Source organism: Staurois parvus, unplaced genomic scaffold, assembly GCF_062004578.1.
Source record: "Staurois parvus isolate SC_StPar_1 unplaced genomic scaffold, SC_StPar_1.0 ptg000418l, whole genome shotgun sequence".
Taxonomy (NCBI): Eukaryota; Metazoa; Chordata; class Amphibia; order Anura; family Ranidae; genus Staurois; species Staurois parvus.
The window spans coordinates 526205-552769 of NW_028318214.1; the positions used below are offsets into that span (position 1 = coordinate 526205).

General features: G+C 42.6%; 1 protein-coding gene across 2 annotated transcripts in view; it reads right to left on the minus strand.

Moving 5' to 3' along the window:
* Positions 1 to 4156: 4156 nt before the first annotated feature.
* The window catches only part of LOC149454736 (tissue factor pathway inhibitor 2-like), a 29764-nt gene continuing 7355 nt past the window's right edge, over positions 4157 to 26565 (minus strand). Inside the window, exons 2-5 of one of the 2 annotated variants that reach the window (XM_089687126.1) lie at positions 23485 to 23664; positions 14726 to 14905; positions 8925 to 9098; positions 4157 to 4565 (exon numbers count right to left, since the gene is read on the minus strand). In XM_089687126.1, the coding sequence (XP_089543252.1) occupies positions 4510 to 4565; positions 8925 to 9098; positions 14726 to 14905; positions 23485 to 23664 (590 nt within the window). In that variant the 3' untranslated portion in view covers positions 4157 to 4509. Of the gene's footprint in view, positions 4566 to 6552; positions 6675 to 8924; positions 9099 to 14725; positions 14906 to 23484; positions 23665 to 26565 lie in introns of those variants that run through there. The other variant, XM_089687125.1, reaches the window with a different exon arrangement.

A 26565-nucleotide genomic window follows, 5' to 3' on the forward strand; every position in this document is an offset into this window, starting at 1 on the left:
ACCCCCAACATTGGTGTCAGTGGACAGAATAATAACCCCCAACATTGGTGTCAGTGGACCCAATAATAACCCCTAACATTGGAGTCAGTGGATGCAATAATAACCCCAAGCATTGGTGTCAGTGGATGCAATAATAACCACAAGCATTAGTGTCAGTGGATGCAATAATAATACCTAACATTGGTGTCAGTGGATGCAATAATAACCCCAAGCATTGGTGTCAGTGGATGCAATAATAACCCCAAGCATTGGTGTCAGTGGACCCAATAATACCCCTAACATTGGAGTCAGTGGATGCAATAATAACCCCTAACATTGGAGTCAGTGGATGAAATAATAACCCCAAGCATTGGTGTTAGTGGATGCAATAATAACCTTCAATGTTGGTGTCAGGAGACACAATAATAACCCCCAACACTGGTGGCAGTGAGTGCAATACTAGCCCCTGGCACTGGTGTCAGTACTATTAGACCCCCCCATCTAGTGACCAAAATGCAGTAGCCAGCATTTTCTCATTGAGTTAGTTCAGAAAACGATACCGCATTTTGGCCACTAGATGGAGCAGGCAATCATAGGAATTCATCTACAACAGACATAAACAGATGCATAAGGCAGGTCATAGACGAATCAAAATCCAAACAATTGAGAAAAAAGTGAAAATAGTTAATTTGATTGCCATCAATTGTTCCGTTTTGTCTAATAAAAATTATATTGGATCGGGCACTTTCAATAGCAGCAATTTGCGTGTCACAGCTGGTATACCAATGATGCGAAAGACAAATGATGCAAAATTTCCGTTCAGCTTTCGCTTTGCCTATGGCCTGCTTCAGTGATTGTTCAAGCTGGGAGGTCCAAGATAAAGACACTTTGTATTTTCATGCATGCAAGGTCCATTTTAATTTTTTTAAGTTTGCTGATTTTTAATTGCAGTTCCTGGTCCACATAAAATTAGAATGTTGTGAGACTTGAATGATATATATATATATATATATAAAACAAAAAAAAACTCTTACTTGGTACCAGTTATATAATTGCTCTTGAAAATCCCTTCCGGGACATTGAAAATAATAAACTTACACTGGGTGAGCTCTACAAACTGAGGTACTGTATATATTGTAAATAAAAAATCCATGCACTATTATATACAAATAATTCTTTAATTCTCCATATTAAATGCAGAGTAGTTCAATGGAAATAACAAAAAAAGTGTAAAAATGTATATACAGATATACAAATATGCAAAAGGAACATTAACCCACCTGCTCCTGAAGTGTCTATATGGTTACATTTCTGTATAGAACCCTTCTTGCTTACAGAGTAAAGTAGCATTTTTTTTTTTCCCCGTTGTGTATTTGTTGTACCTACTTGACTGCAAGCCCCACAGAATTAAACTGGTACAGAATACAGATTGCGGAGTTCCCTGGGGGTGTGACTAAGGATGCTCAGGGGCGGGCTTAGCCAATATTCCCATGTGTGCCTATCCAATGTGTTACTGCATTACCCAAAACCAATAAAAATCATTGCCTACATTTTTGGTCACTTGCTCTGACCCCACCCCTCCCCACACTCCGTACAATTGGTCAGTCGCTGCTATTTACTGCCACACTAGTTAATATTACGGCTCATGACCTGAGAGGGGGCAGAACTACTACAAGCATTAAACACCACAAGTTTCATGGGCACTGGGGTGCTACACAGGGGATTACAGGCAATTTGGGCACCTCTAGCTATCTGGCATTAAGGCCCCATTCACACGATGGCATTTTGAACCGCAGGCAAAATCGCAATGATTCTGCCTGCGTTTTTAAAACGCTTTACTAAAATAGCAAATCGCACAACAGCATGTTCAGGTGCCATTCATTTTAATGGCACCTAAAAACACGGTGCGGTTCTGCAGCGATCATCACATAAATCTCGTTGCAATCGTGCAACAATCATGCAATGATAAATCTCGCTGCAATCGTGCAACAATCATGCAATGATAAATCCCGTTGTAATCGTGCAACAATCATGCAATGATAAATCTCGTTGCAATCGTGCAACAATCATGCAATGATAAATCTCGTTGCAATCGTGCAACAATCATGCAATGATAAATCTCGTTGCAATCCTGCAACAATCATGCAATGATAAATCTCGTTGCAATCCTGCAACAATCATGCAATGATAAATCTCGTTGCAATCCTGCAACAATCATGCAATGATAAATCTCGTTGCAATCCTGCAACAATCATGCAATAATAAATCTCGTTGCAATCGTGGCACAAAGCATATTCCTGAACTTTTTTGGCGATACATTTCACGCGATGCGATTTGCTGTGATTGCAGCGCAATTTATCATGCAACAATCGTGGCAGAACAGCACCGTGTCTTTAGGTGCCAATAGATTGAATAGCACCTGAACACGCTGTTGTGTGATATGTTATTTTAGCAAAGAGTTTTGAAATCAAATGAGATTCTGCCTGTGATTCAAAACGCCATAGTGTGAATGGGGCCTTAGGGTTTTTATTTTTTTTTCCCCCACAGAGGACGGTGGCTGGAATTAATACAAAAATGTTAAAACACAAAGAACAGTTAAACTCTTTTTAAAAGTCCTCTCAAAAATATGCTAAATACTGTAACCAGTAATACTTTGAAAGCAGGGGCTGACTGACAACACATGGGGCCCCCGGGCAATAGGGGATCATGGGGCCCCTGTGTCCTTGCCCAAACTCAAAAAAGCCTATGAAAAAGGTACCAGGGGCATCTCATAGGGACCCCTACTGACCCCAGGCCCCTCGGGCAGTGCCAGAGTTTCCAAATGGTCAGTCCGCCCTTGTTTGAAAGTGTAGAAATATGTTAGAGAGTCATATGCCACCCTATTGGTTAATACTCCTGTGCATTATTATAATGAACGTACTATCAGATTCATGGTTTAAAATGTAACATTGATTGTATTATTATTTTTGATTATTATTGACAATTAATTTTTTTTCACATTAATTACTATTCATCAGCAATGGATATTTATTAGCATTAACAAGGGATCCAAAAAGAAAAAAAACCTGTGAAGTTGTCGGCCTACCTTCACTCTCTTTCCTTAACCTTAGCATGTACATGAGGCTACCCTACTAGACATTTTTTCTCTACAAGACAGAATTGTCCTCACTTGATAAACACGTCAATGTAAAATTTTAGAGAATTTATAATAGGGAAGGAGACGTCTTTCCCCATGTTTCTTGTACGTACATGCAGCATGCATAGATGTGAGTCAAGGTTTAGGCAAAATGCATCCATGCAGGTAAATAAAACAAATACTGAAATAGTGTAAGAAGTGTTCTATTTAATTATATAAATTATTTTTTTTTTTTCTAATTGTGTGTGTGTGTACATATATATATATATATATATATATATATATATATATATATTTATTTTTATTATTTTTTTTTTAAGAATTGTGCAGTTTGTACATATTTGTCTAATTTTCGTAATTGGCTTTCCAATTAAATTAATTCCCGTTTGGTACATTTCAACATTGTATAAAAAAAGCCAATTCAATTAAAGTTAAGTCAATTAAAATATAAGTAAAATCAGTCAATTTTTTTTATCACCAAAACTGAAAAGGCTTCAACATAAAATGTTTCCTTTGAAGTGACTTCACAAAGCCACACTCCTATTTTTTTGTATTTATTATTTTAAAGAATTGTGTAGTTTGTACATATTTGTTCAAATTTTGCCTAATTTTCGTAATTGGCTTTCCAATTAAATTAATTCCCGTTTGGTACATTTCAACATTGTTAAAAAAAAGTAAAGTCTATTAAAAAATAAGTAAAATCAGTCAATTTTTTTTGAGCACCAAAACTGAAAAGGCCGCAACATACAATGTTTCCTTTGAAGTGACATCATAAAACCACACCCCTACTTCCAGCAAAGGAAAACGTTACATTATTTTAAACAGAAAATTATTCTAAGTAACAAGTACTCTTCATGGATACATTCACTACGGTCTTTCCAGCATGCAGGGCTGGATTTAGAGGATCAAGTTTCCCCAACTTGGGAAATGAAACCCCTTTGCAGAACCCCAAAATCTTACACATGCGAGCCACTCCTACTTTGGCGGACCCTACTGCGAATCCACAACTCTGCCCTCTAGTGACGCAAGTGACACTTTCAGTCTGCAACCAACACGCAACCCTGTGTTCAATCCTTGTTCACATTACGTAAAAGGGTAAATAATGATTTCACATTAAATGTTGTACTATTGTTACAGCTGCACTCTGGCTTAGTAAAATGGAAAAACTCTTGGTGACAGAGAAATTGCAATTGCTACAAGTGTTGACAGCTGATCTAAAATAAAAGGAATAAAAAAAAGATCTTTTTATACTATGCGGTTTTATACTGCTGGACATAAAAGTTCCTTTTTTAGGCTGTTTCACGAGTTAAGTTCTCTGCAGCTTTCAGTTGTCCAACGATAGCCAAAAAGTGCATAAATGCGAACGTAAAATACTGTTCTTGCCGGATGTTTGCTCAGGATTGTATCTTCGGTCTGCGGACACGGTTCTTATTCCTTGGTCTTTTATTCCCTAAAAATCAACAATAATTTATTAGATAAGAAACATTATTGTTATTTTACATGTAGTTCTTTTAAGAATGTGTGAGTGTGTGTGTATTTTTTTTGTATACAGCTATACAAATATGCAAAATGATCATTAATTCGCATGCTCCTGGAGTGCCTATATGGTTACATTGCTGTACGGAACCCTTATTGCTGATATAGTAATATATTTTTCTTTTGCCCTTTGTGTATTTTTTGTACCTAGCTTATTGCAGTCCCCGCAGATCTAAAGAGGAGTTCCAGCGATATTTGTGTTTATTAAAAGTCAGCAGCTACAAAAACTGTAGCTGCTGACATTTACTAAACACACACTTATCTGTCCCAGAGTCCAGCGATGTTCTCACCCGCAGCGTCCCTTCTCTCCTCCACAGCATTGGCATCTCTACTGTGGGCACCAGGCTGTGACACCTTGCAGCTTCATAGCCAGGTGCCCACTGCACATGCGCGAGTCGTGCTGTGCTTCCTAATTGGTCAAGCAGTCCTCTGGGACCTGTGAAAGTTCCCAAGAGACTGCGAGAAGGAGAAGGGGGCCTAACTTCTGGCTCACTTTGCCGCGGCGAACTGAGCTGAAAGTGGGAGCGGGTACCTGTCAAAAACAGGTATCTGCTCCCACTTCCCCTCCAAAAGGTGTCAAATATGGCAGTGGAAGGGGGGAGCAGGCAAATAAGTGGAGCTTCCGCTTTTGAGTGGAACTCCGCTTTAAGCTGGTATAGAGTGCAGAGATTGCTGAGCTCTCTGGGGGTGTGACTAAAGGTGCTCAGGGGTGGGCTTGGCCAGTGGTGAAGGTCTAAACACGTTATGTACAATAGCCACTCCCCCATTTCAGACTCTTGATCCACAATGAGGCCTTCTAGTGCCATTATTCCCATTACCGGTCTTCACTGCCTCCAATGTGTTACCTGCATTTTTTTTTTATGTTTATACAACAGCATATTATATAGGAAACCCAAAGGTTATTATATATTATACTGATATCTTATAGATAGGTAGGATTCTCTGGTCAACACTAGGTTTGATATCTGTGGAACCCTACAACTATTTATTTTCTTTTATCATCATTATTGATAAAAGGAGGAAATGTTGCTGGTAAAACAGATGGACACACAGGGTTCTCCAATTTCCAGAATTCTTTAGGTTTCTAAACACACAGACGTTGTTTAACAGTAGCTTGTAAATTCTGTTCTAAGAGGATCTTCTTCAGGAAGCATTTTTACAAGCTTTGTAAATTCAAAATGGAACTGAAGCCAAGAAGAAGAAAAAAAAGGAAAAAAAAAAAAACAACTACGTGGACTCCACATTCTCAGTTGTTTTGCTGAAAGAAGGGGGTTGTCCTTTTTTCCTAACTTAACTAAACATTTTAAATTAAAGAGTGGTGACTGTAACTTTAAAGCTTTTAACAGAAGTTTTGGTCTTTAGCAAACTTTGGTATGGATTTCAAAAACTAAAGCAGTTGTGTAAATTTAAAACAACATCCAGCATTAAGGTATTCATTTAAAGCCACCAGACCACAGCTGAAGGCTGCTTAAAGGGTATAAGACTTCAAAATGTATAATAAATACTTTGCAAAATGTTTGTTAAGCTAATGTTCTTTAGTCTAACATATACAGGTTAATGTAAATAAAATACCTGTGCATATAGGGCACTGGACACAAGCCTACTACCCTATAAATCCAGCCCTGCAAGCTGGCTTTGGTTGACTTAATGCCCATAACATCCAAGTTAATGTTTTTGATATGTTCAGATTTTTTTTCAGCGATAAACAAATAATACATTTTATTATTATTCATGTTTTTCAAAAATAATCTTTCCTTAAAATTATCTTTTAAACCATTTTTATAAATAATATTTCCTTAATATTTTCAGTTAGAAAAATAGTATACTGTATACTTAATACCAGTATTAACAACAGTTAATTAAAATTCTAAACAGAATAATAATAACTTATTGAATAAATGATTCATATAAAAATGTTACAGTAAAATTCCTTTAATTTTCAAATAGATATTTTTCAGAATGTCCAATAATCCAGAAAATAGATAAGACATCGTCGAATGCAGATCACCACAATCTGTCCATTCTTCGAGAAAAAAAAAAACCCCATAAATGCAGTCAACGGCAGACATGACGTGAAAAGAGAGAGACAGAGAGAACAATAAGTAGGCTATCAGGACAAAAACGATCAATACATTTTATAAATATTTTAAATTATTCAAAATATGATTTAGCACTTAATTAAAGGAATTTTTCTGCATGCAAAAAAAAAATTAAATAAAACAGTACAGTAATTAGTAAAAGTACAGGGAATGGGAAAAAATAACTTGGTTTAACTAGACACCAGGATACTTTTGTCAGGCTGCTACAGAAGAAAATAACCCAGACAGGAAAAATGGTTGGCATAAATGTAAACAAAATGTAAATTTTCTTTTCTTAATTTGTAACATTAAAGTACCCAACTATTGCCAAGCATTAACACTTGAACAAAAAAATGTGCCCAGCATTCCCTTGCCAATCAGCTGCTATAAAAAGTCATATAGTAGTATCAGTAGTTGTACATATTTTTTTGCACATACATATTTATTAAATAAAACAAATATAAATTATTAATTTTATATATATATATATATATATATATATATATATATATATATATATATATATAAAAAAATTTTAAGCAGAAGCTGTTTTCTTTCACATTATCTGTCTGTCTTTCTACTAGGACTCATTCATTTTTGTGTGTAAATTTGCTCTTTAGCTATTGATCTCTGTAACAACAGGGTTGGAAACTGCCGCCTGGCTAGATAACCACTTAAAGCAGGGGCCTACAAAACTGCGGTCCAAGGGCCGGATATGCCCCTTGGCTACCCTTTATCTGGCCCTTGAAGCACTATTCCTCCCACTGAGACATGTAATGGGGCAGCGCTTCTTCCACTGAAACCAATGATGGTGTACTATTTTTCCCACTAATACCAATGATGGGGCACTACTCCTCCTACTGACCATCAACCCTGAGGCCATGTTTATTCTCATTGATGCTGGGCCAGGACATTTTCTATCCTCGCTGGCCCTAATCCGGCCCTCCTAAAGTCTGAAGGACAGTATACTGGCCCTGTGTTTGAAAAGTTTGGAGACCCCTGACTTAAAGGATAAGCTCACCTTTGGAACATGTTACATGTTCCACTTGTTTTTAGGGTGGAACATGTATTACGTTCCAGCTCCTGCCTCCTCTCCCCCCTATCCCCCCTCCCTGTGACAGTGGGTGGGGGATCTTCTCCCCACACCCACTATCACAATTTAAAAAGAGTACAGCTGTGCAGGGCTGTGCCCACACGGCCATGTCATTCATTGGCAGAGTTCTATGAATGATAAATTGCAGGTACTGTCAACCGACGACTTACAGTTCTCAATGAACCGTGAGGGCGTTGGTGAGCACTCTCATAGCTCATTGGTTCTTGCTGACATTCAGTAACTGCCTGCCTGTACAGAAGGTATGGGCAGACAGCTGACTGAGTATCAGCAGGATCCTGGCATTGCACTTACCATCTGCTGAATGCTTATCGTGGGTGTAAGAAAGCTGCAGAGCCCCCTTACATCAGAATCCCTTTTACATTAGAGTACTTACTGGGATACAGGAGAGAGAAGGGGGGGGGAAGAGTTCACTCACATTGGATGGATGGATGGATCAGCAGGCTGTGCCTATCCTCTTCTGGCTGCTGGCCTTCAAACGTCCTGCCCACACATCTCCTTCTCTGAGGCACAACACTGCCATGGAGAGTCGGTGTGGCAGACAAAGAAGGCGAGGGCAGAAGGAGGAAGAGCAGAACCAGCTCTCTCTCTCTCTTTCCTCTCCCATCCATGCTGGGGTGGAGGGGGGGACTGTCAGTGCTGGCTCTGGGCTGTGAAAGAGAGGCTCTCTCAACTCAGAGCCCTGCAGCCACAGTTCGACCTCTAGGGGCCCCCCAAAGTGGCATCAGAATAGGTGCAAATTGTCCCCCCCAGCCCAATCCGGCCCTCCTGCAGAGTAAAAAAAATAATAAATGCACATCTATTTTACCTGCACTCATTTTTTTTTACAAAAAGGTGACCCTAGCCTTTAATAGTCAAAACATTTAATCTTTACCTTACCGAAAGAAGATTAAATAAATATTTTTTAGTCCCGATAGTAATAAAGAAAGAAAATATGTGCAGACAAAAAAAAAAACAGTTCCCTTTAATTCCTTAAGAATGTACATAAGCTTGAGCACTTAGTCTACAACCAAGTTATTTTCGACATTTCCCTGTCCCTTTGAGAACATTTATCTCTCCATAATAAGTAAGTCCGCACACACACCTTTCTTGCACACATTATTACAGTCTTCCAGCCTGATAAAGTTGTTGGAGTTTCCTCCACAACCTGTGTACTGAAACTCTTCACAAGACTTGTTCTCAATGTTGAAATAATAGCGGTTGACAGAAGCAGAGCATGATCCCTCATCCTTGGGACTATAGCAGAAGCTGGGAGCATCTACAAATACAAAACCAGACATCTTCTATAATGCCGGCCATTGAAAAAAAAGCATGTCACTAACATTTTAAAGGGATACTGTCAAGACACAAAAATCCTGCATCACAGGAAGCAGTCTGGTTTGTAGCATTATGAAATTCTGCTGAATGGTCTGTTATCTGTTTTTGTTGATCTGGAATTCACGTTAGTTCAAGTTCCACGTGTTTTTTTAAATCATCACTTTATAACATCCATTTCCATCCTACAATGACCCACCTTTGTTAAATGAACCTGTTCTCCAATTTAAAGCCAAACTCTAGGCATCTTTTTCAGAATCAAAATAGACCCTCGGCAGGTGTTAAAAATAAAGAGGTAGCTTGGGCCACACAACTCACTTTCAGTTTGGAGCTGCCATCCCATAGCACTTCTTTTTCACTACAAGAAGTTCTCAGTTTTCCAGATTGAATAACAGCGACTGTCACTAGACCTGGAGGACTGAGGAGATACCTTGAGTGCACAGTCACTAGACCTGGAGGACTGAGGAGATACCTTGAGTGCAAGGTCACTAGACTTGGAGGACTGAGGAGATACCTTGAGTGTAGGGTCACTAGAGCTGGAGGACTGAGGAGATACCTTGAGTGTAGGGTCACTAGACCTGGAGGACTGAGGAGATACCTTGAGTGTAGGGTCACTAGACCTGGAGGACTGAGGAGTTACCTTGAGTGCAGGGTCACTAGACCTAGAGGACTGAGGAGATACCTTGAGTGTAGGGTCACTAGACCTGGAGGACTGAGGAGATATCTTAAGTGCAAGGTCACTAAACCTGGAGGACTGAGGAGATACCTTAAGTGCAGGGTGCCATGGGCACATCCCCTAAGGGGCCGTCAGCACAGTGTTCTTCATTTAGTGCAAAAATACAGCCACAAATGCAGATATTTATAGTTTTGCTTTAAGTAGCTAAATGCTATAGGCCAAAATGAAGGAGTGTGTATGGGCCCATAGCATAAAGTACAGCTTCGTTCAGATTCATATAAATTGCAAATAATGCAGTTTATTGTATGTAGCACTGACGGTCAACCACCAGATTAGAGCAACTTTGACAAGGACCAAATTGTAATGGGTAGACGACTGGATCAGAGTAACTCCAAAATGCAGCTCTTGTGGGATGTTCCCGGTCTTCAGTGGTCAGGGCCAATCAAAAGAGGTCCAAGGAAGGAAAACCAGCAAAATGGCAACAGGTTCATGGGCGGCCAAGGCTCATCTATGCATATGGGGAAGCAAAGGCTGAACTGTGTAGTCTAGTCCAATAGAAGAGCTACTGTACCTGAAATTGCTAAAAAAATTAATGCTGGTTCAGACGGAAAGGTGTCAGAACACACAGTGCATCACAGTTTGTTGCGCGTGGGGCTGCGTAATCGCAGATTGGTCAGGCTTTCCATGCTGACACATGGCCACAGCCAAACGTGCCTACAATGGGCACGTGAGCATCAGAACTGGACCATAGAGAAATGGAAGAAGTGGCCAGGTCTGATTAAGTAAAAAGTGGTTGAATAACACAACATGTTTAAGATGTTGACTTGGCCTCCATATTCTCCAGATCGCAATCCAACCATACGAATGTGGGATGTGCTAAAAAACAAAAAAAACTATTCCATTCCATGGAGGCTTCACCTCGCAGCTTAAAGGATCTGCTACTTACGGCTTGGTGCCAGATACCACAGCATACCTTCAAAATCTAATGGAGTCCATGCTTCAACGGCGTATGGTATGTGGCCATTATGTTATGGCTAATCGAGATAGATATATATATCAAAACAGTTGCGCAGGTGTTGGCCTAAAAGGGAGCAGAGGGAGCACTGGTGGACTAAGCACAATATTAAATCACCACAAGATCATGGTTATCACCTATATTTGCCAGAAAAGTCTTTTACGTATGTTCCCCTTTCTGATTTGGTTTCTCTTTGTTGGTGGGGCCTCACTTTCCCTGAGCAGAGTGAGGGATGACGCTGTACAGATACTTCCACCTAGCCTATTAGGTTACAGACAACAGCGATCAGACAAGGTTTTCTGTCCCTTTCAATCACTATTTCCTCTGGTGGACTTGAGTCAATGGACTATGTAGGTGCTCCATAGATTTTCAACTGGTAGATGGTGGTCTGGTGTCTACAGACACCTCCAAGCATCCTGCAACATAACAGTCACAGAATTGGAGGGTTCAATACTGATTATTCAAATTAGAAAACCTCTGTGACTACTGTCCCCCTCCCAACTGACATAAAGTTTATGGAACATGGACATTGCTCAGAAAATTTCAGAAGACGCATTTCTTACACGCCCCTGGCAGTAACACATTGCAACCAATTAGAATCAGTGCTTCTGAATTGGCAGCAGAAAATCGGAAACTTGATTGGTTACTGTTACTGCCACTGAATATATTATCCCTAGCCTCGGGCGTTGTATTTATTGCCTAACCCATGCCTTTCTTATCTTCAGAAGGTTCTACAAGATGACACACAAACCTAATCTTCCTCTCACCTAGTAATGTCCCAGTGACAGGTATGTGAGTAATGCTTGTTCAGCCACCTACTAAGCATGACAAATCTCAGCACCAGCAAGGTGTTTCAACACAGCCCTGTGTACACAATCTAATGTCAGCAAGTGGGAGAGCAGCGACCTGTCCACAGGATATAACAAAGACTACAGTGTTACTTTTAAAGCTGAACACCGAGATAAGAAAAATATTGTCTGAATACATTCATCATGTGTACTCTCTTGATGTGCTTTGTGTATTTCTTCCAGATCTGCATAGCACTCTAGTGTGAGACTTTACCTCTGTAATAAAGACCGGTCACTGCTGCTCTCTCTACTTGTGCAAGGTGACTGGTCTTGTCTCCGCCCTCCTCTCCAGTGCTCTGCAGGGAGCTTGTATGGGATGGGCCCCTCCCACAGCTCTGCTCAATGTGCAGGCTATGTACAGCTTTACAAGGTAATCTCTAGGTTTGCAAAGGCAGTTGGTGCACACATATATTAGATTTATACTGTTTGTGGCTATTGGGGAATTTTTTAACCACTTCCCACGTGTAGGACATACCCGTACTTCCTTGGGTTGCAGTGGTTATACTGGGCCATGTTTGCAGCTGCAGTCATGACCCCAGTATCAATGCTTTCAGCCGGCGTTGCTGAATCTTATAACAGCTATGTAGAGCCACTAGATTGCTTTTACATGGAGGGAAGGGCCCCACCACCACCACTTTCCCCTTCCTTTCCAAGGTCTCCTTTCCTCTTTCCACCCCCTTACCATAGATGCAGAAGGAATGGAAGTTCCCCAATCATCTCTATGGTGTATAAAACCAGAAGTGATGAGGATTTTGTCACTTCCGGTTTCGGTTTGTTGTTTACAAGCCATTGCCGCCTTGTACCAGCACCTGATCAATCTGATTTTGGTTTGATCAGATGCTTTTAAGGGCAGAGAAGATATCTGGGGTCTAGTAGACCCCAGATGTCTCAGTAAAGAGTACCTGTCACTGTACGTCCTGTCAAAAGGGATGTTCATCCCTTGTGATAGCAATAAAATCGATTTTTAAAAAATGGAAAGAAAAGTGAGAAAAAAAATTAAATAAAGTGAAAGGAATTTTAAAGCGACCCCTCCTCTCCGTACTCCTGTGCAATAGCAAATGCATACATAGGTTGCCAATGCATATGTAAATGATGTTCACACCAAACATGTGAGGAATCACAGAAAACTTTATAGCAAGAGCAATAACTCTAGCACCATGTAAAACAGCACGCATCACACTGTTAACCCTTTGATCACCCAGATATTAACCCCTTCCTTCTCAGTGTCATTAGTACAGTGTCAGTGCTTTTTATTAGCACTGATCACTGTATTAGTGTAATTGAGATGTCAGTGGCAGTTAGTCAGTAACCCCCCCCCCCCTCCCCCGTGTCAGAATGCCCACCAAAGTTCTGCTATAAGTCGCTGATCGCTGCCATTATTAGTATAAAGAAAAAAAAATTTGAGTATCTATACCGCCATTTGTAGATGCTATAACGTTCACATAAACCAACTGATTTACATGTATTGGGATTTTTTATAGCAAAGACATGGAGAAGAATATATTTTGGCCTACATTTATGAAGAAATGTGATTTTGTTTTTACATTTTTGTACTGGATTAGTTTTATAACAATAAGTCAAAAATATTGTGTTTTTTTCAAAATTGTCAGATTTGTTTGTTTATAGGGCAATCAAAAACAATGCAGAGGAATAAAATACCACCAAAAGAAAGAAAGCTCTATTTGTGAGAAAAAGGACATAAATTTAATTTATGTACAGCGTTGCATGACCACGCAATTGTCAGTTAAAGTAACATAGCACCGTATCGCAAAAAATGGCCTGGTCAGGAAGGGGGGTAAATCCTCTGGAGGGCAAAGAGTTAAAGAAGGTCTGGTAGAAAAATTTAAAGTGAAGAGCCACCACCAAGCTGAAGAGGGCTAGCAAGAGCGCCACCACCAAGCTGAAGAGGGCTAGCAAGAGCGCCACCACCAAGCTGAAGAGGGCTAGCAAGAGTGCCACCACCAAGCTGAAGAGGGCTAGCAAGAGTGCCACCACCAAGCTGAAGAGGGCTAGCAAGAGAGCCACCACCAAGCTAAAGAGGGCTAGAAACAGCTGCCTAGGGCACAGAAGATTTGAAGAGGTCAACATTTTGGGAAACAATTAAACTGATGCACTTAGTTCCGCTTTAAGATCATTAAACTAAAGCAACCAATCTAATAGTATCTTGAACTGTTGAACTGTTGTGACTTTAACAGACTGAATTCTGGTTGGTTGTTTAGAGTAGCTTAACCCAAAGCGGAACTAAACTCTCCTATCCTTTTCAGCCAAGGAAGCTGCTATCTTAGCCTCTGTTTGTCCAACTGCCATGGTGCTGCCCATGTGATCAGTTATGACACCAGACATTCGATGGTTTGGTTGGAAGCATAGGCAAATATGACAGTTAGCATTCCCAGCATGCCCGGAATGTAACTGTTTTCTTTTTAACTGTTAAATTGATGGGTTTAGTTCCCCTTTAAGTCCCCAGTCACATTGGGTGCGACTGGGCACACAATTTGCATGCTATGCGACTTGCAAATCGCATTCCAAGTTGCACCCTATAGTCCGCAATTACAGCGGTCATATCGGTGCGGTTCCGACTTGCTCGGAGCCCCACCGATTGCAAAAGTAGCACATACATTACTTTTGGCGCAATTTGCATAGACATCCGTGTCAGATGTCTTGCAAATTGCACCTGAAATCGGTGGGTCCCCCAACTTTGAAATCGTGCGACTTCACTGTAAATCGTACGATTTCAAAGTCGGGCTTGATGTGACTGGGGTGTAAAGCAGAGCTGAACGCATGTGAATAATAACTGTCACAGTTGCTTGTGCTCTCAACTGAACTGTGTAGCCATCGAATGGCTGGTGTCATAAATGATCACCATAGCAGTTGCAGATCAAACAAAGATGGCAACTTCCTTTCCTGTAAAGGACAGGAGGGTTTTGTTCCGCTTTGAGAACTCTTTATGACATTAGACGAATGTTGTTTTCTAACATGGGTCTGCAGGTCACAGTTACATATAGACATCATGTAATAAAAAACAGATTACATACTCCTCTTGGGCGAACATGACTCCAGACAGGAAGCCTCATTTTTGAAATTATTATCATTGCCATAGCAGCCACCGTATATGAACAGCTCACACTTCATCGTCAACAAGTTGTAAGCGTAACGCTTTATGTATCCGCGGCATGGCCCTGGCTCCACCTCCATCCTGCATGGCTTGGGGACTTCTGAGGACAAAAAAAGACAAAAAAAAAACAGTTAACGGATGTATCTACCAATCTACACAGACAAAAGAGTTGCGCTGGGGTACAGCATGAAAACAAATTGTATGTTCAGTATAAGGACTGTAATTTGCATAAAAGGCTAAAGCAAGAGTAGTACTTCTTTAGAAAATTTTCGTTTTAAGAACGTTCGCTTGATTTTCCAATCGTTAGTTGGGTCGATTCGGCATTTGTTTAGACCACGTTGACGAAAAAAAATTTGAAGGAGCAGGACGGAGAATTTTTGGCAAACGCACAAGTTTCTAACCGTAAATGTGGTTTTCCTTCAGTAACATCCATATGTTCCAAAGGAGTGTGTTAACCACTTCAAGTCCGGACACTTTCACCCCCTTCCTGTCCAGGCCAATTTTCAGCTTTCAGTGCTATCACACTTTGAATGACAATTGCGCGGTCATGCAACACTGTACCCATTTGAATTTTTTAGCATTTTTTTGAGACAAATAAAACTTTATTTTGGTGGCATTTATTCACCACTGGGATTTTTATTTTTTTGCTATGTAAATGAAAAAGTCCAAAAATTTTGAATAAAAAGTGTTTTTCTTATAAAATGTTGCAAATAAATAATATTTCATCATAAATCTTGGCCAAAATGTATTCCGTTCTCTTATAGTAAAAAAAAATAACCCAAATTAGTTTATAACCAAAAATTATAATTTTTTACATTTTTCTTTTTTTTTATATTATTATGTTTTTTTGTTTTTTTTACATTCTGTCACCCTAGCAGTACAGTGTCACCATGGTGACACTGTACTGTTTGTGGGGGGTGATGAAGTTTTTTGGTTTTTTTTACACTGATTGCTTTTACACCCATAAAAGCTGTAAAAGCACTAATTTCTCCTTCTCTCTGGCTGCATTCTTGCAGCCATTGAGAACTACTGTGTGAGCTGTGATTGGTCACAGCTTGTCACATGGTACAAGGCTGTTGTGAATAGCCTTGTACCATGTGACCTCTGTGATCATTCACAGATTTCACACATAGTAAGCAATGATGTCAGAAGTGACATCTTGCTTACTACTCTGCATGTGATCACTGATTGGCCAATCAGTGATCACATGATCGGGACCTCGCACAGAGGTCCTGTATGACGATCGGTGTTCCACTGGGTCCGGAGGACACAGTGGGCACCGGATCGCGGTGCTGCACACTCCCAGAGAGCGCACACAAGCAGACGATGGGGAGGCCATTTATAAACGGCCACCCGACCCTGCACTGCCACCGTCCGGCCGTTTATATACAACGGCCGGAAGGGAGGTGGTTAAAAACAAACAAAATGGTGGCGTACTTCTGAACAACATTCATTAAGTCATTGAATTGCTAAGAATCTAAGTCTACTAGTGTACTGGACTTCTTCAGGTATGTTAGGCCCACAAAAGTTGCAAAGGGGCCCATGGGGTTGTGAACCTCTGGAACCTCCTTTCAGTTTAGGCCTAACTTAAAAGCATAAATCACCTTTACTTAAAATAAAAAAACTTCCTATGCAGATAAAGGGCTTCTCTAGATAAAAACAAACTGTGCAGCTCTGACCAAACGTGAATAATGCCCTTACTATAGGTGTAGGCCATTTACATACCTCATGAAGCCTGACTGGAAAACTCCCATCCTGCCTTGTTGCTAGGTTGTTCCTAAGAGCTGCTAACCCATTAATGTCCCATCATGTTCCATTATTGGAACATAGTGATGTGGGAATTATTTATATTTATTTCGGGTACTTACATAGCGCCATCAATTTATGCAGCACTTTACAAATATATTGTACATTCACATCAGTCCCTAATCCTCGAGGGGTTAAACATCTAGAGCGATCAAAGAGTTAATTGTGTGCCTAGCCAGTGTTTTTGTGTACACAGTGTTCTGTTTTTACTAGGCAATCTGCTAGATTTTATTCCCTGAATAAAATCTAGCACATGGCCGTTGTCATAACACAGCTCTGCTTTGTTTACATAGGCAGAGCTGTGTTCCGTCAGTTTCCTAGGTGACCAGCAGGTGCTGAGGCTCATCCATTGGCACAGCAGAAGCGGCGCTCCGGCGGCAGTGTCGTTAGTTCAAAATGACGTTTGTTTACATGATTTTGTACAGAACCTCCGCCCTGTAGCAGTAAATCTGCTATAAGGCGGACGGCAAGTGGTTAACCACTTGCCTACCGGGCACTTCTACCCCCTTCCTGCCCAGGCCAATTTTCAGCTTGTAGCGCTGTCGCACTTTGAATGACAGTTGCGCGGTCATGCAAAATTGTACCCATATGAAATTTTTATTCACACAAATAGAGCTTTCTTTTGGTGGTATTTAATCGTCGCTGAGTGTTTTATTTTTTTGTGCTATAAACAAAAAAAGAACAAAAATTTGGAAAAAAAAAGTTTCTTTGTTTCTATTATAAAATTTTGCAAACAGGTAATTTTTCTCCATCACTGATGTGCGTTGATGAGGCTGCACAGATAGGCAGCACTGATGAGGTGGCATGGGTGGGCAGCACTGATGAGCACTGATGAGGTGGCATGGGTGGGCAGCACTGATGGGCACTGATGAGGTGGCATGGATGGGCAGCACTGATGGGCACTGATAGGAGGCACTGATAGGTGGCACTGATGATGCTGCACTGATAGGCGGCACTGATAGGCAGCACTGATGGGCTTTGACAGCTTGAGGAAAGTGCAGCTGATAACCGGCAACTGTATTTACCCGGTGATCTGCTTTGTCATTGGACACAGCAGATCATGTGGTAAAAGGCCGCCGTGATTGGCCGTTTACCATATCACTCGATCACCAGGGGCGTCGGGTGCACACCGCTGGGGGCGTGTTCTGGAATGGGTCCATGGACCTCATCCCAGGACTAGACAACCGGGCTGTAGCCATCCTTTGGCTATAGCACGGTTGGGAACTGGTTAAAGTACCATTCAGCTCCAGTTTGTAAACGATGAACACAGATCCTAATGGGAGTGCTGATTGCCACTTTAAACAAGCTGCTAGCAGGTTTTAGCACTTCTTGAAGCTTGTTGAAATCCTGCTGAAGCCTGCTTGAAGTGGTAATCGGCACTCCCATTAGGAGCTGTTTTTAACATTTACAAACTGGAGCTGAAAGCTCTGCAAATGCTTTGTCAATGTTTGCTGTTCACATTACTTTTATAAAAGCCAAAGCCCATGTGAAATAGGCCCCAAAACGCAGAATCTGTGCAGCCACTGATACCTCCCTGCTGTTTTTATTTTTTTTTTGCTGCTAAAAGCATTGCTACATAACAGTGCCCAGCGCGCTCATCTGATTGGCCCAATTCATATTATTTATGCTGCATACAGGTGTACGCAGAACTAGACCCTTCACACATTTGTACGCAGCGTTTTTTTTTACATCCCATGTGACTGATGCGTTGTAACAATGCAAGCAAAGCAAATGGAATCAAATAATTCTATAATGATATTGCTGAGAAAGACAGAAGAGATAACGTGCCTAGTTACTGCTGGATGGGAGGTGAACATAACTCTGCAGAAGTGAGGAGAAGTTTGACCTTGTCAGTAAGTTGTCATGTACTGGTGAGAAATCTCTCCAGACAGATACCATCCATCACTGCCTGAGGCTTTCTGCTGGTACTTAGTGAGCCCAGATAAGACATAAGGTTTTCATCTGCATGCTTCCCACGGGCATTGACATGAGAGATTACATCCTGCCTGTTCTGTATATGGAGCGCTACTCCGACCCCTCTGTAATGGTAGACTTCAATGAGAACAAAGACTAAACTTTCAGAACACATCGATCATGTGCTGAAGCCGATTGGCTGCATGCGCTGATCGAATGTAAAATGTTCAACAACCATGTTTGAGAGAAGCTGATCAGTAGATTGACTTCTCTCAAGCAGGATCAGCCATAGATAGACTGAAATTTGGCTGGTTCTTGCTGAACCGGCCGATTTTCGATCCATCTATGACCAGCTTTAGATGTAGCCACTGTGGAGTGTCCATTGGTGCCAGTTATCAAATAGCCAGAACTGAAGATTCATTCATTGACGTTGTATAGCATGGAAGGAAGAATATCCTACAGGCTGAATGAAAACAAACTTTTAACAACAAAGCAAATGGAACAATAAGCTCCCACCTCACTGACAACAACCTCCTCGATCCACTACAGTCTGGCTTCCGTCCCCTACACTCCACCGAAACCGCCCTACTCAAAATCACCAATGACCTGCTAACCGCCAAAGCTAATGGCCACTACTCAGTCCTCCTACTCCTCGACCTTTCTGCGGCCTTTGACACAGTTGACCACCCCCTCCTTAATAAACTACACTCCCTTGGAATCAGAGACTCTCTCCTGGCTCTCCTCCTATCTATCCCAACGCTCCTTCAGCGTTACCTATAATGCTACCACCTACCCCTCTCTCCCCCTTTCTGTTGGGGTCCCCCAAGGCTCTGTCCTCGGGCCCCTTCTCTTCTCCATCTACACCTCCTCCCTCGGCAAACTGATACACTCCCACGGCTTCAACTATCACCTCTACGCCGATGACATGTAAATTTACCTCTCCACCCCTCATCTCACCCCTTCAGTCTCTGCCTGTATCACCCACCTACTGAACGACATATCAGACTGGATGTTGTTCCATTTCCTCAAATTGAACCTTTCCAAAACCGAGCTCCTAATTTTCCCCCCAGCCCGTGCCCCCCCCCCCCATCCTCTCCATCACGACCAACAACGCCACCATCAGTCCCACCCCGCAAGTCAAAGTCCTAGGTGTCACTCTAGACTCAAACCTGTCCTTCCAACCCCATGCCCAATTGCTGGGAAACTCTTGCAGGCTCCACCTCCGCAACATCTCCAAAATACGTTCGTTCCTAACCCCAGACACTACTAAACTACTCATTCACTCCCTTATTATCTCACGCCTGGACTACTGCAACTCCCTTCTCACCGGCCTACCCAAACACAGGCTATCCCCGCTTCAGTCTATCCTGAACTCAGCGGCCAGACTCATCCACCTTACCAACCGCTCCACTTCTGCCACCCCCTTCTGTCATTCCCTCCACTGGCTTCCGATTGCCCAACGCATAAAATTCAAACTACTAACATTGACATATAAAGCCATTCATAACGCTGCCCCAAACTACCTCACCAACCTGATACCCAAATACCACCCAACCCGTACTCTTCACTCCTCACAAGACCTCCTACTTTCTAGCTCCCTGGTCTCCTCCTCCCACTCCTGAATGTAGGACTTCCCCCATCCTCTGGAACTCACTACTCCAATCCATCAGACTGTCACCTACCCTCCTCACCTTTAGGCGCACCCTGAAAACCCATCTCTTCAGGGAAGCCTACCCCACCCTCACCTAACAGCCGATTTCCTCCACTCCTCCTACCACTCCATCCCCCACAGTTACTTCCTCCTGTACCACTATCCCCTCCCTCCTAGATTGTAAGCCCGAAAGAGCAGGGCCCTCGAACCCCTCGTGTATTGTTTTGTTACTGTATTGTCTCATGTACTGTCCCCCACTATAATGTACAGCGCTGAGCAAACCTTTTGGCACTATATAAATACTGTATAATAGTAATAATAACATAAATCAAGGAAGCACATCCTACCTTCTTAGTCCATTAACTTTTCATCCAGGCAATGCGCTAGTACAGCAGTTCTCAAACACTGAGCCATGGCAGCTAGTTTCAGATCCCCTAACTCCTAAAGTGCCTCCTAAATCCCATAGTGCCACCCAACCTTCCATAGTGGCCCACAATGCCCCTCAACCTCTCATAGAGCCCCCAGGAACCTCAGGAGTCCTCAGTCCCCACAAGGCCCCCTAACTGGCTGCAGAGCTTCCAACCCTTTCATAGTGCCCTCAACAGTGTCCCTAGTGCCCTCCAGTCTACCCCATTGCCACTTGAAAACTTCCAACCTCCTGGAGAATCCCCCATCCTCCTCCAGAGATCCCATCCCCCACAAAGCTTTTATCACAAATCAAAGAAGCAAATCCAACCAACTTAGTCCATTCACATTTCATCCGGACATTGCTCTAGTACAGTGGTTCTCAACCACTGGGCCATGGTAACTAGTTGTACATCCCTTAACCTCCTACAGTGCCACCCAAACCCTTTAGTGCCACCCAACCTTCCATAGTGACCCACAGTTCCCCTCAAACTCTCACAGAGCCCCCAGGCTCCCCAAGAGCCCTCAGTCCCCATAGTGCCCCTTAGCTTGCTTCATAGCCTCTAACCCCCTCATAGTGTCCCCAACAGTGTCCCACAGTGCTTCAAGCCCCCCAGTGCCCTCCAGTCTCCCACATTGCCTCTGCAAAACCCTCCATCTTCTGGAGATACCAACAGCCCCCTCCACAGTTGTTCTCAGCTCCCTCTAGAAACCTCATCCTTTACTGGGCAGCCAAGTCTGCTGCAGAGTCCCCTAACCCCTTCCAGAACCTTCATCCCTCACAGTGACACTCAGCCTTATCAGGAGCCTTCCAGAATTTTAATACATATTTTGTAAACTTTAGTAGTTTTTACTGTTGGGGCATGAAAGGGTTTGCAAACATTTACCAGGCCCTGATGCTCTAGTACACTCATTCAACTCATTTGTCAATTAGATGGTGATCCGAGAACCCCAGGTCTATGATGCTGTAGAAATTCACAAACACACTTATTGCAGACTCCCTGCTGGCACGCCTAGTCTTCAGCCAGAGTCAAATTTATCTTGGAAGGCTGAAATTAGTTGTGTTACAGGCAGCAGGGAGAAGAAGTTACACAGTACAGGTCTCAAGAAGTACATGCCCAGTGATCCTGCGAAGTGTTCTATGGATTCTGACTGCGGTGGATTGCAAAGAACTCAAATTAATGTATGCTGATTAAACCTCTTGGTTTTAGCATGGTTACAGTCATTTCTAAATATCATTAGCAGTTCAATTTTTGGTTTCATTTGTTGCTTAGGATTATGTATAAAAAAATATGGAACACCCGTCAAGAAGACAAAGTGGCATGCATAATAAAATAATTGCTCTGAGTTCTGTGTATTTTCCTGCAACCAAAATCCACCTGCACCTAGCAGGGTCACTGGAAGTTTCTAAAACCACTGCTATGTAACTTTCTCACCTTTCACTATCACCAGTTACATTAAAGCTGGCCATACTAGGAGTGGATTTTTCCCGGAGATCTGAGTGATCTAGGGGTCAGTCAGTCCCCTCCCGCCCCTCATTCTTTTACTGAAAATCATAGGAGGCTGTTGGAATATTGTCAGCCAAACAGCACTTGGATCCAATGAGATGCAGCCGCTGTTTGGGCATTTTGACAGCTGGCAGAGGCAGAGGCTGTCAAAATGCAACATCCCAGCACGGGGGGGGGGGGTTCATTCATCTGTGCTGTTTAGCATTGATGGAGAAACATATATGTGTATGGCCAGCTTTAACTTCCAAAAGGTATGAATCTGATTGGTTGACTATGGGTGTGTTCGGGACTCCCCACCCCAGATCATAAACAGGGGTTCTCAGATATACAGATTCCCAACATAAGGACCAGGGTGGCTCATGCACAACAATTATACCTGGATACAAAACTAAGGCAAGTAGGCCAGTGCTCCTTGGTGGCCATTTTTTTTGTATTTACAGCAATCAAAATCTGAAATACCAGTTTTGAGTGGACCAACCCTTACACTCAGTTTTCCAGTCCAGTAATGGGAACCTAACAGCTTGTAAACCTCCCACGCCAAAACGCTGCCCGCCCCATTCATTATTGTCATAGCAGCTAACAGAAGTTTTGAAATAACTTGTAAGAGCAACTGCTGCTTTGGGATCCCATATTATTATTATTATACAGTATTTATAAAGCGCCAATAGTTCACTCAGCGCTGTACATTACAAAGGGGGACAGAACATGTGACAGAACAACAACAATACAATGCAAAACATGAGGGGATCGAGGGCCCTGCTCTTTCGAGCTGAGCCTGTCTTGTGATCATATGCCACGGGATGGATTACGTGATCTCTGCTGAAGATGAATGTTCAGAGTTCAGGTAGAGCCACTGACTGGCCAATGCTTCCTTTAAGCTAAGATGGAAGGAGTGATGCCTAGATATTTGGTCACATGATCAGTTGACTTAGGTCAATTTCAGGACTGCTGTCATATTTTATGATTGTTTGATTGCTCCTGTGGACAGGTGTCTTTCATACAGGTAACAAAATGAGATTAGCAGCACTGCCTTTAAAAGACTGCTTCTAATCTCAGCTTGTTACCTGTATGAAAGACACCTGGTAGCCAGAAATCCTGCTGAATGATAGGGGATCAAATACTTATTTCCCCCATGAACATGCAAATCAGTCATCATTTGTTAGACATGAATTTCTTTTGAATTTTTTGTGGCTATTCTGTCTCTCAGTGTTACAATACACCTACCATTCGATTTTTAGACTGATCATTTCTTTGTGAGTGGGCAAACATTAAAAATCAGCAGGGGATCAAATACGTATTTCCTTCACTGTATATATATATATATATATATATATATATATATACACACAAGCTTTGTATATATAGACATTTTGGATGCATGCAATAAGAACTCACTTTTGATTTTCCAGCATGTTTTCTCACAGTCCTCCACCGTTTCAAAATTGTTGGCATTTCCGTCACAGCCTCCATAGAGGAACTCTTCGCATGTCTGTGTGTACCGGTCATAATAATACTGGGGGAGGAGAGCCCGGCAGTTCCCTTCATCTCGTGGCAGAAGACATGCGGTGATGTTACCTGCAATACAATCATAGCTTGTTAGAGGTCAAAGTACGCATACAGCTCAAAATTGCACATTCTCAAATACAAAGGTACTGATATATCCAACCTTCTGCAAATATACAGTGTGTGTATGTGTATATAGATATATACATATACATATACATACACACACACATTTTTCTTTTCCCCCCATGAATGGTAAGATGTGGGTGCAGCAAGTGTTAGGGGTACCCCCAAGCTAAAATCCCCACCAATTAGCTGTTTGAATAGCTCTGGAAAGCAGTTGCTAAGTACTTTGATTTGGAGCTACTGTACTTTTCCAAGTTGGCCATACATCAGTAGAATTTTGTTTGAACATCCATATGAAAATTCTGAAAAAAAATCCTTCCTCCATTTTTTTTTAACTTGCCGTCACTGAGTCAACTTGTTCAAAAGCCCTTAAAATGTCACCTAGACAAGCCACTGAATGGAATCCCAGACAGGTTTCTTTTGAGCCTAGAGCATTACAATATGTATTATTATTAAATTATTATTGTATAGGATTTATATAGCGCCAACAGTTTGCACAGCGCTTTATAAAAGAGTTGAACTGGATGGTGCCTTTTTTTCAACCAGACTATGTAATTTTGTAACCTCTTCCCATGCTCTCCTCCAGGACTTCTCCTGAGCCTCTCCCACCCTCTGGAACTCCCTACCCCAATCTGTTTGACTATCTCCTACTCTGTTCATTTTAGACAGTCCCTGAAAACTCATCTCTTCAGACAGGCCTATCCTGCCTCCACCTAACAGCTATACTTTTATTTTCTCATCCCCCGCAGTTATTACCTTTAGTATCACTTGACCCTCCCTTTTAGATTGTAAACTTTAAAGTGGTTGTAAAGGCTGCAGGTTATTTACCTTCATGCAATCTATGCATGAAGATAAAAAACCTTCTGTGTGTAGAAGCTCTCCCAGCCCCCTCAGTACTTACCTGAACCTTAAGGCGATCCAGCAATGTGCATGACGGCCTCTGCTGTCCCTGGTTTCTGCCTCCTCATTGGCTGAGGCAGCAAGCAGGAGCCATTGGCTCCCGCTGCTATCAATCACAGACACTCAGCCAATGAGGAGAGAGGGGCTGGGGCCAAGCCACAGCTCCTTTTGTGAATGGACACACGGAGCAGCAGACGCCCCCATAGCAAGCTGCTTGTTGCAGGGAAATCCGACAGGAGGGAGGGGCCAGGAGAGCCTGCGGGGGAGCTGAGAAGTGGAAATTTTAGGCTGCTCTGTGCAAAACCACTGCACACAGCAGGTAAATATAGACATGTTTGGTATTTTTTTAAAAAAATGAACCCTTAGAATCGCTTTAATGAGCAGGGCCCTCTGATTCCTTCTGTATTGAATTGTATTGTAACTGTATTGTCTGCCCTCATGTCGTAAAGCGCTGAATAAACTGTTGACATCTTATAAATCTACAATAATAATAATACATTCTCTTAGCACAAGTCATAAAATCAAGAGTCTAGTACAGGGGTAGGCAACCTGCGGCTCTCCAGCTGTTACACGACTACTAGTTCCATCAAGCCTCTGCAAGTCATAGCTGTAACTGTCAGTTTTGTAATGTTGCAATGCCTCATGGGAAATGTAGTTCCACAACAGCTAGAGAGCCGCAGGTTGCCTACCCCTGGTCTAGTAGATGATCCATAATGTGCTGTATAACACATGTGCACATTGAGTTAAAGCAGTTGTAAAGGCTCAAGGGTTTATACCTTCATGCATTCTATGTAGAAGGTAAAAAAAACCTTCTCTGTGCAGCATCCCACCCAACCCCCCTAATACCTAAGCCCCCTCTAGATCCAGCGATGTGCACTGGAGTCTTGGCTATCCCGGGACTCCCTCTTCTCATTGGCTGAGACTGCAGTCAATCATAGCCTATGAGACAAGGGGGGGCTCGTGTGTGAATGGACACATGGAACAGCGGGTGCCCCGATAGCAAGTGGCTTGCTGTGGGGGCACCCGACAGGAGGAAGAGGCCAGGAGAACCTGTGGAAGAAGAGGAAGATCCGGACTGCTTTGTGAAAAACCACTGCACACAGCAGGTAAGTATAACATGTTTGCTATTTTTAGAAAAAAATAACAATTAAGCCTTTAGCATCGCTTTAGATCAGCGGTTCTCAACCTGTGGGTCGCGACCCCTTTGGGGGTCGAACAACCCTTTCACAGGGGTCTCCTAAGACCATCGGAAAACACATATTTCCGATGGTCTTCGGAACCGAGACACCGCTCCTCTATCAGTCTCCAGGCGGGTCCGCCCACATGCAGATACGTCCACATTTCCCTGGACCGCGATGTGTGCGGGGGATGACATGCCGCCCCTGTCATCTGGCCACATCCTCGGGATCACTCAACGGCTCCGCCTCCTCGCCAGTGATTGGCCGCCGGAACTGTAGCTCAGGAGAGGCACACAGGCGGCCAATCACCAGCGAGGAGGTGGAGCTTGGAGAGGAGGAGCCGAGCAGCAGCGCGAAGATCAAAGAAGATCGAGCGAGGGAGCGGCCGGAGAAGGAAGACAACTGACAGGTAAGCATCTGTAGCGTGCAGATGGTGCTGCTGCAGCCAGGTATGCTGGCTGTAGATGGGAGAGGGAGGGAGGGAGTGAGCCCAGGCTGGAGCAGGAGTCAGCAAGGTAAGTATCATTGGTGTCAGTAGGAGGAATAGTGCCCCATCATTGGTGTCATTAATACCAATGATGGGGCAATATTCCTCCCACTAACACCAATGATGGGGCACTATTTCCCCCCCCCCACTGACACCAACGATGGGGAACTATTCCTCCCCCCACTGACACCAACGATGGGGCACTGTTCCTCCCCCCACTGACACCAACGATGGGGCACTGTTCCTCCCCCCACTGACACCAACGATGGGGCACTATCCCCC